Source organism: Lentinus tigrinus (genome assembly GCF_003813185.1).
Source record: "Lentinus tigrinus ALCF2SS1-7 unplaced genomic scaffold L226scaffold_13, whole genome shotgun sequence".
Lineage (NCBI taxonomy): Eukaryota > Fungi > Basidiomycota > Agaricomycetes > Polyporales > Polyporaceae > Lentinus > Lentinus tigrinus.
In genome coordinates this window covers 433,572-445,655 of record NW_027137922.1, presented here as the reverse complement: position 1 = coordinate 445,655, position 12,084 = coordinate 433,572, and the positions used below count along the sequence as shown (strand labels likewise).

Sequence of the window (12,084 nt, the reverse complement as noted above, 5' to 3'; positions counted from 1 at the left end):
GCGCGTCGGCGTATCTATCCTCATTTATACAGCTATCCTTCATTTTTGGGCTGTTTGCTTGCACTGTAACCACCACTGTCACCATCGCTCTGTTGTTCCCAGGATCGCAGTGTTCTCGTCCTTGTCCATCGGTCCATTGGTCGCTCGCGCTCGCCTTCTCCGTCTATCCTCCAATCCCCCATCTTACCTCATACGGGCACACGCCTTCCTCGTTTCGTCTCCGTGCCCGTGCCCGTGCCGACATGTCGCACAGTCACAGGACGCGAAACCCCGGGTGCCGGGCGGCGTGTGTCAGTGTTGCGCGTTGCACGTCGCAAGCTCGCCCAGTGTACCACCACCATTGCTACGTACGTATACATCACTTATCATCATCTCCTAACGTCTCCGTGCCCCGCCCCGCCCCATCATTCGTCGCACGTCACTCCGATTCCGGATCCCGTCTCGCATCCCGCCCACGCCCACGTACGCAAACAACTTGAACCATACCATCATACCATCATATTCCCACCTACCCACATTATCACCATCGTTAAGTATGCTCTTCCCCTTGATGAATGAATGATACCTGTAGGATTGCGCCGGTGGCCGCGTCCGTCCGGATCCTGGTGTGGTCCTGGACGTCTGGCGCGGCACCCTACTAGTCGGTACACATATTCTCCCCTCCATACGTATCCCATCCGCACACTATTCCCCCGCCTGCTCGACGTCATACCTAGCTAGCTAGCTATGCTCCAGTTATTTACCCCGTATATTCCATTCTGGTACATAGAGAAAAGTACTTGCTACTTGCTAGACGCGTGGATGTCTCTCGTTAATGTCATTTGTGATCACTTGGGCTCCGTGGATCGTACGCTCCTCCGTCTGGTGTGCCGGAGCTACTTGTAGTGGGCATGCCTTGTAAGTACCGTATGTGCAGTCTGAAGAGCCCTGAGATTGTTGCCGATCATAAGGCCTTAAGGGGGCGAATGTCAAGTATGATTACTGTTTCTGCCTGCCTAACGCGGGACTACTATATACCCCCACGGATGAGTTGTGGTGTATGTATGCGTACCTACATCGTCTATATCGCACACAAGCCGTGCCGTCTACCAAGAGGATCAGAGAGCTGTATGACAACCAGAGAAACCAGAACAAGGTCCGCGACACAGCAACACGACAGCTTCAGCTTCGTCTAGGTGAAAGGGAGGAGGAAGAAATCGTCCATGTCCATGCGGTCCCACTCGGCTCTACTGCCACCGCTACCGCCGCATATACCCCTTCCTCAGTGCTCACAAGCTGCCCTCGATCATCTTCGCCTTGTAGTAGCGCACCATCTCCTCGAGGCCCATGCGCACGGTCCAGCGGGGCTGCCAGTCGAGAACTTGCTTCGCGCGCGTCGTGTCCGGGCGGCGCTTCTGGGGGTCGTCCAAGGGCATCGGCTTGTAGACGATGTTGACGCGGCGCTGGGGCTCGACGCCGTCCTCGCGCTGGACCTTCTCGACAATCTCGCGCACGAGCTCCGCAAAGTCCCCGATCGTGAACTCGTCGCCGTTGCCGAGGTTCACCGGGCGCGTCTCGTCCGAGTTCATGAGCGCGATGAGCCCGTCGATGAGGTCATGGATGTACTGGAAGGAGCGCGTCTGCTTGCCGTCGCCGTAGACAGTCATGTCCTCGCCGCGGAGGGCCTGGACGATGAAGTTGGAGACGACACGGCCGTCGAAGGGGTTCACTGTGAAGGTGGAGGGGATGAGCAACGCTGAAACGGCGTAGCACACGCTAGCTGATACGTACTTCGAGGACCTGGGACACGACTGTCAGTGACGCGAACGGGTATGCAGCAGAAGGCTACGCACCGTAGGTGTTGAAGATACGAGCGACACGGATGTCGACACCGTCTTGGCGGTGGAAGCCGTACGCCAAGGTCTCTGCGACACGCTTACCTTCGTCGTAGCATGCACGGGGACCGATGGGGTTCACATGTCCCCAGCTGTCGAGGTGTCAAATGACGTGCGAAGAGGGGAAAATGAAGTGTGCTGACTAGTCTTCGTGCTGAGGGTGGACCTCCGGGTCACCATAGACCTCTGTCATGACGTGAGTGATCGCGCTTGTGGCTCGAAAACTCAAATGGTCGTCATACCTGAGGTTGAGGTGATGAGGAAGCGCGCCTTGGTACGCTTCGCAAGACCAAGCATATTCAGCGTGCCCATGAAGGACGTCTTGATCGTCTTCACGGCGTTGAACTGGTAATGCGGCGGGGAAGCCGGGCAAGCAAGGTGATAGATTTCTGACAAGGAGTCGCAGTCAATCAGCGTGGCTGCAATCATACGAAGGGCGGGACACACGGTCACACTCAATCATGAAGGGCTCAACGACGTCGTGGCGGACCATCTCAAAGTTCGGGTGGCCGACCCAGTGACTGACAGTGGTCTTGGAGCCGGTGAAGAAGTTGTCGAGGACAGTGACTTCATGGCCGAGGATCATGAGACGGTCGACGAGGTGAGAGCCGACGAAGCCGGCGCCACCGGTGACAAGAACACGTTTGCGCTGGGAAGGAGGAAGGAGCCTAACGGGCGGGAAGCGGGAGAGGGTGGTGTAGGAGATGGACTGGGTGTCCGGGTGGAAGATAGACTTTGATTGGTACGCGCCATATGAACCAGTGAACTTGGCATGCTCGGTCTCCTCCGGCTGCTTGCTCTCGTCGCCCTGGGACGCTGTAATCACGTAGTGCGGACGGAGGTAGAGGGAGCGGAGAACGTCAAGGGGGACCTCGCAATCAAAACCGAAACGCTGGAAGCCGACGGTGTTTATGACGTTGCCGCTCTTGTCCAACGTACGGATCTGAAAAGGGTCCTGTGAGCATCCCGGCACAGACAAAGGTGTGTGTGTGTTTGAATGTGCGAATGGGATTCCAGGGGTGCAAAAGGAACACGGACAAGCGTCACGCGTCAGATGAAAAGCCTCGCATAGAGGCGGACGGCGGGGCACATACCGGAGAGACAGCCTGCTGGGACATGGTGGCAGGATGGAGGAGAGCTGAGCTGGCACGTCGGGGGGCTATATGTATCCTGCGGGGATTGGGCGCGACAGACGGCGGCAAATGGAGGAGCAAAGACGGCGAGTCGACGTGTATAAACGGCTTATAGACGGGGTTATAAACCTTGGTGAGCCCCGACGCGTCCCTAGCCGCCCATATCGATTCTCCCTCCCGGCTCAATCGGATCGAGATCTGCAACTTTTCTGCGCTCTCATCACGCTCTCCTCCTCCGCCAATTCTGCTGACCGCTCCTCCCTCCTGCTTACTCCTCTTTCCCGCGCAATCACTCGCACCCCGACGTTCGATACCCGACATGCCCAAGGCACCAAAAGCGTCCTCGAAGACGAAGCACGACCCGCTTCACGTCCAGCTCGGCGAGGACGAGGTCTATGCGAAGTACGGCCGCGTTTCCCAGCCCGGGAAGCGCAGGAAGTCCCGCGCAAACGACGACGACGACGAAGCCGGAGAAGTGAGCCCGCTCTGTGCACCGGTGCTCCCATGCCGCCTGACCTAGCCTTGCACAGGTCATCCTAGACCCCAAGACCTCCCGCCGCATCTTCGAGCTCGCGCGCAACCAGCAGGAGGAGCTCGAGGAGAAGGAGCTCGACGACGACGACGACGATGCCGAGGACGCGCAAGGCCTGTCTGTTCCCCGCGGCTCGGCTCCTGAAGATGACGACGACTTCGACCTCGAGCAATACGAAAACGAGGACGCAGAGGAGATCGAGGAAATTGTGAGTAAGATTTCCCATTGCATTACGCACTCTGCATGACGCGCGCACGCCCAGGAAGTTGATGAAGATGACATGAAAGCGCTCGACGCTATGCTACCTGCGAATGCGGGCGAGCGGAGAACACTTGCGGACATCATCTTCTCGAAACTTGACAACCTTGAGTCTGGGAAACCCGACGTCGCGCACGAAAAGCAGCATGGTCAGTCAGTCTTGCGTCTGGCGACGAATGACTCATGCCCATGCTCGTGCTCATGCTCGTGGCCTTGTAGACCCTGACCGCGTACCAGACCCGGCAGCCGGGCTTGATCCCAAAGTCGTAGAAGTCTACGCAAAGTGCGTCCATCATGCTGTGATGCGAACAGGTATTGACCATCCCCCCACACGCAGAGTCGGGCAGATGCTCACCCGGTACAAGTCGGGTCCGCTTCCCAAGCCCTTCAAGATCATTCCCTCACTGCCGCAATGGTCTCGCATTCTCGCGCTCACGCACCCCGAAAACTGGTCGCCTCAGGCATGCCATGCTGCAACACGGATATTCATCTCGCAGATGAAGCCGCCACAGGCGCGGCTGTTCCTGGAGGTCGTGCTCCTGGACGCGATTCGGGAAGACATCCGACTCACGCGTGAGGGTGCGCGCAAGAACAAGAATCACCGCAAACTGAATGTACACTACTACGAGAGCTTGAAGCGAGCTATGTACAAGCCCGGCGCGGTGTTCAAAGGGATTGTCTTCCCTCTGTTGAACGTGAGTATACCCTGTGCACCCGATGGTAAGGACACTTGGACTGATTCGCATGCATAGACCGGCTGCACTCTACAGGAGGCAGCTATCGTGGCGTCCGTACTGGCGAAAGTCAAAATTCCGCTCGGTCACTCAGCGGCCGCGCTCATGCGGCTAGCGAACATGGACTACTCCGGTAAGCCTTCCGCGCATACACCTGCAGCATGACCGCAAAGTCCGACATTTTCACTCCTCAGGCGCAAATTCCCTGTTCATCCGCGTGCTCCTTGACAAGAAGCACGCACTACCGTACAAGGTCGTCGACGCCCTCGTCTTCCACTTCATCCGTCTCTCCAACACGTACAAGGCGCGCAGAGCCGGCGACGCGGAGAAGCTGCCCGTCTTGTGGCACCAGTCTCTCCTCGTCTTCTGTCAGAGGTGCGTTCCTCTCGCTCCGTGTCCGCTGTCCTAGGCACAGCTCACTGTTTCGTGTATCGTAGGTACGCGTCCGACCTGACCCCAGACCAGAAAGACGCGCTTCTCGACGTCATTCGCGCAAACCCCCATCCACAGATCAGCCCGGAGATCCGCCGGGAGCTCGTCAACTCGGTCGAGCGGGGAGCCCCGAGGCCAGATGCGGACGGGGACATCTCTATGGCATGAGCTACGCAATGTACTTCATGTATCGTCGATTTTGCTGTATCCCTAGGATGCACTGTATGGATTCTGTGGGGCCTCCATTGCCCGAGCCCTATGCTATCATAAGAGATTGTCAAGTTCCATTGAGGTGATGATGAAGCAAGCCTGAATATAGACACTGCTACACACGAGTCTGTAAGATACTTTTGACATGTTTTGGCCTTCTCGCAGCAACCACAACAGGCTATCAACATCAATGTCAATGCGCCTTCTTGCGCTTCTTCGGCCCCTTGTCCTCCTTGGGTGCCGACCGTATCGCGCCCAAGACGTCCGTCAGATCCCTGTCCGTCCCTCCCTCATCCCGATCCTTCCTCTTCTTGCTCTTCTTTTCGCCCTTGTCCGACTTGGACTTGGCCGGGGTGCCGGTGTCCTCTTTACTGGGCTTGGCCTCTGGGGTCGAGGTGGAGAGCTCAGCCTTCTTGACCTTCTTGCCAAGCGTCGCGTCGAACAGCGCGTCGATCTCGTCCTGCTTGCCCTTGCCCTTCTTGTGCTTGGCCTTGTCCGACCTGTCGCTCTCGCTGGGCTTCTTCGGCGAGGTCTCCGCAGCAGAACCGTTCTTCTGCGTAGGAGCGGCAGGCACGGCGGCAGGGTCAACGGCAGGAGCCTTCGCGGCCGCTTGCATGGACTTCCAGCGTTCGGGGTCCCGCTGGAGGACGTGCAAGTTGAGGTTGCGAGCAAAGAATTTGCCATAGAACGACCCGGCGAGTGTATGCTCGTGCGGGACCAGGGAGCGCGCAATTTTCTCCTTCAGGTACGGGTCGGCGAACGCCCAACAGCGGTCGCCCACCCTGCTGCCGATGCGGTCGTCGACGAGGACATGGTAGTGGCCGATGAAGGTCATGACAAACTTGCGCTTTGCTTTGTATGGCACGGACGGGGACTCGAGGACCGCGTCGAGCACGCGGGAGCTGGTTGGGTGGTGTGCCATCTCGGTGAGCTCGTCGAGACTAAGCGCATGGAGGCTACGGAGAGGGGTCGCCTTGTGGTCAGGACGAGAACTGTGAGGCGATAGATAGCTCGTACCTGTCCAGGACAATATCGTTGTGCGGGGACGGTAGTCGAAGCATGGACTGGAGGAGGACGGCACCCTGCGTCTTGGGCTCCAGCGGGTCGTCAGTTTTCCGCCGTTTGTGATGGGGCTCCTCGGCATCCTTCTCTTCATCCTGACCTGCCGACGCAAGTGCCCGTTGGTAGTCCTGCAGTTGCTCGCGTCAGGGATCCGCCTTGCATTGTGCACGCGGATGTACGAACCTGAGATGACTTAAGTCGAAGGACACAAGGCACGAGCAGGGCTTTCTTATCTTCCGCACCGAGTTCGAACGCGTCGAGAATGAGCTGCAACATTACAGTCAATAACTTGCACTCTGAAGCTCGGGCGTATTTGGACTCACCTGAACAACGTCGTGACCACCGCTTTGTAGTACAGTTGACCGATCGACCAATGCGCGCAAGACTCCAGTCCTAGCATTCTCTGGGTTTCGATCAGAGTCGAACCTTCCGAAACATGATGCTGTTCATACTCACTGACGATCTTGCTGGCAACACCGCGCAGCTCGTCGATAGTTGACGCAAGCTGCTCAACGCTTAATCGTTCGATCCCCTTGGCCACCACGAAGTTGGCGACAGGGTGAACAGCAAGCTTAGGCAACTTCCCGGAGAAGTATGTTCGCCAAAGGTTGTCGAAAGCAGACCCTGGTGATCGGCTGACGAGGGTTTCCAACAAGTGTGACGCCGTAGGATCACGGAGAAGCGTCGTCAAGTAGTCGGATTCGGGCACTTCCGCGTTCGGGCCTTCGTCTATGTGCGGGATTGAGTCTTCTACGAAGTTCTGGGGTTTATGTTGGAGTACTCACGAGAAGCAGTGATCATGCCGACCAATGCATGGTCCATGAGGGAACCAGGCTGGTCTGCCTGACCGTACGCGGCTTCAAGTTCGAGCAGCATCTAACGAAGGGTCAATCTGCGAAGTCCAGATGTTGAACCCGTTCTCTCACTTGCAATACCGGACTTGCTACTTGATTTGCGGCCAGAGCTCGTACTTCATTCTCGCCCAGCTGCTCTCGGAGCGCATTGACGAAGCCGATCGCTGCTTTCCGGAACTCCTTGGGTGTGCTCCTGAATGCCTTGCTGTGTCCGTCAGCCTGGCTGTCCGTGAATACCGACTTCATGGACCCCTGGCGAGCCTTGTACGCTGCGCTCTTCTTCGAGCGGACCGCGGTCGCCGACTTTCCGGGCGTGTCGTTTAGAGAGCCGAGAACGTCCGGTGCGAGGAGGAGAAAAAGGGCGCGGACAACATGAGACGCGAATGGGTCCATGATGAGAGAACAAATGGAGGGCGACAATTCCTGCTCGGGGGTCAACGTGCGAACGAGGATAGGCTCATCATGCAACGTACCTCACAAGCATCGAGGATTAGCTGCGTCATCGTGGGCAGCTCGCCTTCGTCTTCTCCGGACTCTGGTGATGGAGGGAAGACTCCTCGCGACTCGCGAGAGACCGTCTCGCTAGCGACGGTAAGCAGCGTTTGGATCACATGGGAGGCGAAGCGATGCTTGCTCAGTTGCTCTAGCCTATGGTACTACAATCAGTTGAGACGCGCAACGATAGGAAGTAGAACCGTGAACTCACGAGCCGGTTAATCTGTCCATGAACACGCGTCGGACGAAATCATCCATAGAGTGTATCATACGCTCGAGGATGGTCGAACAGTCCGGGTCCGTGGCGAGCTGTTTCTCCTTCTCTGACATCTCCTGCAGCGCAGCTACAAAGAAGAGACGACGATCTATGATGCGCGTTTGGAAACCTCCTCACTAGCAGGAAGATCGAGGACGTACCTTCGTTCGGGTCGACATCCTCGTCTGCTTCTACCTCCGGCCTCGTCTCCTGCCATTCGCGGATCTGCACGTCGACAGTGCGAAAGTACGCCTTAACCTCGGCATCCACGTAACCAAAGGGTGCGTTCAGGTCGACACTTGAGTCTTCCCGAGCAGGAACTATCCAGGACGGGCCGGCTGCCTCTGCCTGGTCTTCTTCGTATTGTGGTGGGTGCTCCTCTGCCTGCGCATAGGTCTCTTCCTCAGGCTTTTTCTTATGCTTCTTTCCACGCTTCCGATTCTCCCTGGGCATCTTGAGATAGTTTGGGGAGCAAAAAGCAGATACAGTAGTGTGTGGAGGTCCCTGATAGAAGTATGGGCGCTTCGAAGCCACAATTTCCTCGACGCAAACGCAGCCCGATCAGGACGGAGAACTTGTACCCGAACGTCGATCATGCCTCCCCGCACTTGCGCTCTCTGCAACGACGCCCGGGCCATCCTCAAACGACCAAAGACAGGACAGCAAATATGCAAGGAGTGCTTCTTCTATGTGTTCGAGACCGAGGTACATAACACGATCACTGAGGCGCGCCTGTTCAAGCCTGGGGACCGGGTAGCTATTGGTGCCTCCGGGGGCAAAGGTACGCTCGCAGCTGGTTCGAGCAGGTGCGGGATACTGAAGAGGAGGGCAAACAGACTCGACAGTGCTTGCGCATGTAATGAAGACACTCAATGAGCGATATAAATACGGGTTGGAGTTGTTTCTGCTATCCATTGACGAAGGCATTACGGGCTACCGGGATGACTCGCTCGAGGTATCGTCAAGTCACACTCGTCCCGCGAAGCTCGCTGACCATGATCTGACAGACAGTAAAGCGGAATCAGCAGCAATATGATATGCCGCTGAAGATCCTGTCATACGACGAGCTGTATGGCTGGACCATGGACGCAATAGTCGCGCAGATCGGGAAGAAAAACAACTGCACGTTCTGCGGCGTCTTCAGGAGACAAGCTCTAGATAGAGGCGCTGCCATCCTGAACGTTGACCACATAGTCACGGGCCACAATGCAGACGACATCGCGGAAACTGTCCTGATGAATAGTGCGTTCTTCAGTGCGCTACCGAGACCTCTCCTGACACCCGTTTACAGTCATGCGAGGGGACATCGCACGTCTTGGCCGCTGTACATCTATTTGCACACAGGGCGAGGACACAATCAAGCGGTCGAAACCATTCAAGTACGCCTACGAGAAGGAAATTGTGATGTATGTCTGCCTCCTCCGTGTCGCGAGTGCATCGCTTACTCACCTAGCGGCCAGGTATGCGTACTTCAAGAAGCTGGACTACTTCTCAACAGAGTGCATATACTCTCCTGACGCATATCGAGGTCATGCGAGAGCATTCCTCAAGGACCTAGAGGCAGCACGGCCAAGTGCGATCATCGATATCATCCATTCCGGCGAGGCATTCGAGATCAAGGAGGACGTCAAGGCGACGCAGAAAATCCAGCGTACGTTTTCTTCTGTGTCAGTACACGCGCGTCAACGCTCACCCACGTCGCAGAGACATGTCGACGATGCGGCTACATGTCCAGCAACGAGCTTTGCAAGGCATGTACCCTGCTGGAAGGATTAGAGCGCGGGATGGCTACTGCCGCCGTTGTACGTTTCTTCCTCATTGAGATCTCTGGTTCCGACATCTGACATCCTGCAGACCGACCGTGCGCGAAAGAGGCTAGATGCTGACGGCCCAGCTCCAGAGAACCTGCGTACGATACCCATGTTTCAGCTACCATCTGCCCCCCGACAGAAACCCACGACGACAGCTGTGGAAGGAACTACATGACACCCCTTCGTAAACTTATCATGCATAGATTTCATACCTGCGATGTAGCCATCTTCGCCCATGTATCCATAGCCTCTCTTGCAATTGATGCACGTCCCTCCAGGATCCAAGTAGGTATTTTGTGGGTCCCCGACTCCACTTGAATGAATACTACCATCGTCCCGCTCTGCTCAACAATTATGTCATTGTCTCATTGAAGCATCTCATTTTCTCGAATAGAACACAACAGTGTTCGATAATCTATTCGACCAGACACTCTGATCTACTACTGCGACTGGCGCGACGACTCGTACACTACAATCAAGAAAAGTGGGTATTGTATGTACACACGAACATCACTATATGCAGTATGTACTGCACCGGAACCCAAGAACAAGTAATGGCTACAATAGGATATACAGCTGGACGTCTCGAAGACGTAGTGATTTATGGTGGGTTTCTTCTAGCAGGCATGTATTGATGAGAGTGGGGTGTATTTATAATGGGGAGCGAAGAAATGAGCGACAGTCAAGATTCAAGGTAGGAGCACTCAACGAACGGAAGATCAAAGCTCAAGCGGGGATCTGGTCCACCCAGATGCACCAGATGCAGCGGATGGTAGGTCGACAGCGTCACCGTCGACCAGCTCACGAAGTTGATCCGCTCACATCAACATCAACAACGACCTGGCACTCACTTCGTCTCGGTATCCTGGCCCTTGAGCAGGTCAGCACTGCCAAGCAGCGCGACGTACTTCCGGCGCAACGCGAACATCATGTTCTGCCGCGTGACAGTCAGACTCGTGCCCCCGATCGTCTACCACACATCAAGTAGAAACACTCACCACGAACGCGGCAGCAAGCCTCCGATGTCCACTTGTCGCCTGCATTGGCTCGTGACACGTGTGCTCTGACTGACGGGGGAGGTCGTCGCTCACTACCACATCATCGGAGAAGTCACGGTCAGGAAGCCCTCCTAGTACGACAAGAGGTCCATCCTGAGAATAACCAATGGACGGATGTGTTAGCGATCGCAAAGGGACGCGCCGGGGACAGGGGCAGGGCAACAGGAGACCTACCATAGAGATGGCTTCGGGTTCTTCGATGATAGGCTCTAGTCCACCGAGTGCGCTTCTGCGATCAACGGTGATCTGCGCGTCGGTACGTGCATGTCGCTCCAGCTCAGAAAATGCTGTCGTGGGGCAATTGACGCGACGTACCATGAGATGACCTTCAACGTAGGGCCTCGACACCATCGAATAGGGGTGATAGCGGGAAGAGTGTGGCCTGCGGTGCGTTGGGTGGCGAGCGGTGCTGAAGGGCGAGGAGCCGACCGTTGCCATCGGGCAGGGAGTGGAGGGTATGGAGGTGTAGGGAACCTATATTGCGATTGAGACTACGACGGTACAAGACGTGCACTAGGAAGGAGGTAGCGGATAGAATAGCGGAAGGAGGGGGCCAGAAAGACTGGGGTAACGGGAAAACAGGGAGGAGAAGGTAGAAGAAGGGGGAAAGGGAGGGAATGGGAACTGGGATGCAAGCGACACCATTATATAACACCGAGTAGAGGATTTTAGAGGATCAGCAACAAGTTCGTAAGGAGGACATACGCGAAACCTTATTGCTCGCCCAACGCCAACCGCCCGCCGAGATAGACACACACCTAGAGTGTCCGCAATCTCCGCCGCACGTCCCATGAACCGCACGAAGACGCCTCTGTGGTTGCTGTCTGCATCTCCCATGCACTTATCCTCGATAAACCTCTAGATCTCGCCGTCAATGCGTCGCCATGTTATGGCGCTCCCAATTGACCAGGACGACGTAGGCCTCCGTGCGAATGAGCAGAGGTTGTGACGGAAGGATCAAGTTTGTAGTGAAAGGTGAGGACCAGTCATGTCATGACTATGACTGAGAAGCACGATGGCGCTGAACGAGAGGTTCTCGACTCAAACAGAGAGTTCAGGAGGGAATAGCTCAAGAGCCCCGGCTGATACCCCGTCTGTCCGATGGATTGTCAGTGCCCAGCGTTCACTCAGAGAATACACAGCTAAACTGGGTCCATTTTCACGAAACTTTCAGCTACTGCATGATCAAAAAGTGTCACGCCCAGCCAGTTTCGTTCACTACTTCATCATCCTAAATCTGCACGGCTACGACAAACAACGAACAATCCAACCTGGAATTGCAATCGGGACACGGAAGGGGGCCGCGTGTGACGTCACGCCCGCCGTCACGTGTCACACGAACGCTCTTCATGATGGCGCCAGACGGTGAGTCTAC

The 12,084-nt window shown here is 56.2% G+C and overlaps 5 protein-coding genes across 5 annotated transcripts; 2 read left to right on the top strand and 3 right to left on the bottom strand.

Annotated features, from left to right (window-relative positions):
• Nucleotides 1-884: 884 nt before the first annotated feature.
• Nucleotides 885-3,484, bottom strand: L226DRAFT_535414 (NAD(P)-binding protein). Its single transcript, XM_067680904.1, has 7 exons — nucleotides 2,969-3,484; nucleotides 2,322-2,829; nucleotides 2,117-2,263; nucleotides 2,018-2,060; nucleotides 1,833-1,966; nucleotides 1,771-1,779; nucleotides 885-1,708 (listed from the first exon to the last, which is right to left on the bottom strand). The coding sequence occupies exons 1-7, from the start codon at nucleotides 2,990-2,992 to the stop codon at nucleotides 1,269-1,271; spliced, it is 1,305 nt and encodes a 434-aa protein (XP_067535101.1). The 5' UTR covers nucleotides 2,993-3,484; the 3' UTR covers nucleotides 885-1,268.
• L226DRAFT_535413 (cell adhesion protein byn-1) lies at nucleotides 3,178-5,270 on the top strand. The gene is made up of 8 exons (XM_067680903.1): nucleotides 3,178-3,482; nucleotides 3,538-3,747; nucleotides 3,802-3,946; nucleotides 4,017-4,080; nucleotides 4,135-4,492; nucleotides 4,550-4,664; nucleotides 4,726-4,906; nucleotides 4,969-5,270. Exons 1-8 carry the CDS (start codon nucleotides 3,327-3,329, stop codon nucleotides 5,129-5,131), a joined length of 1,392 nt encoding a protein of 463 aa, XP_067535100.1. The 5' UTR covers nucleotides 3,178-3,326; the 3' UTR covers nucleotides 5,132-5,270.
• A 96-nt stretch (nucleotides 5,271-5,366) lies between these two features.
• On the bottom strand, nucleotides 5,367-8,293 carry L226DRAFT_463760 (ARM repeat-containing protein; the record flags this gene model as incomplete). Its single annotated transcript, XM_067675812.1, has 10 exons — nucleotides 5,367-6,129; nucleotides 6,191-6,372; nucleotides 6,419-6,502; nucleotides 6,559-6,638; nucleotides 6,692-6,964; nucleotides 7,021-7,111; nucleotides 7,162-7,512; nucleotides 7,563-7,737; nucleotides 7,796-7,949; nucleotides 8,002-8,293. The coding sequence occupies 10 exons, from the start codon at nucleotides 8,291-8,293 to the stop codon at nucleotides 5,367-5,369; spliced, it is 2,445 nt and encodes an 814-aa protein (XP_067535099.1).
• Nucleotides 8,294-8,413: 120 nt separating this feature from the next.
• L226DRAFT_487297 (uncharacterized protein) lies at nucleotides 8,414-9,934 on the top strand. The gene is made up of 7 exons (XM_067677191.1): nucleotides 8,414-8,621; nucleotides 8,677-8,795; nucleotides 8,848-9,082; nucleotides 9,132-9,246; nucleotides 9,301-9,491; nucleotides 9,545-9,642; nucleotides 9,695-9,934. Exons 1-7 carry the CDS (start codon nucleotides 8,435-8,437, stop codon nucleotides 9,824-9,826), a joined length of 1,077 nt encoding a protein of 358 aa, XP_067535098.1. The 5' UTR covers nucleotides 8,414-8,434; the 3' UTR covers nucleotides 9,827-9,934.
• A 564-nt stretch (nucleotides 9,935-10,498) lies between these two features.
• On the bottom strand, nucleotides 10,499-11,147 carry L226DRAFT_571407 (uncharacterized protein; the record flags this gene model as incomplete). The annotated part of the gene is made up of 4 exons (XM_067684551.1): nucleotides 10,499-10,585; nucleotides 10,650-10,802; nucleotides 10,884-10,955; nucleotides 11,025-11,147. 4 exons carry the CDS (start codon nucleotides 11,145-11,147, stop codon nucleotides 10,499-10,501), a joined length of 435 nt encoding a protein of 144 aa, XP_067535097.1.
• Nucleotides 11,148-12,084: the final 937 nt, after the last annotated feature.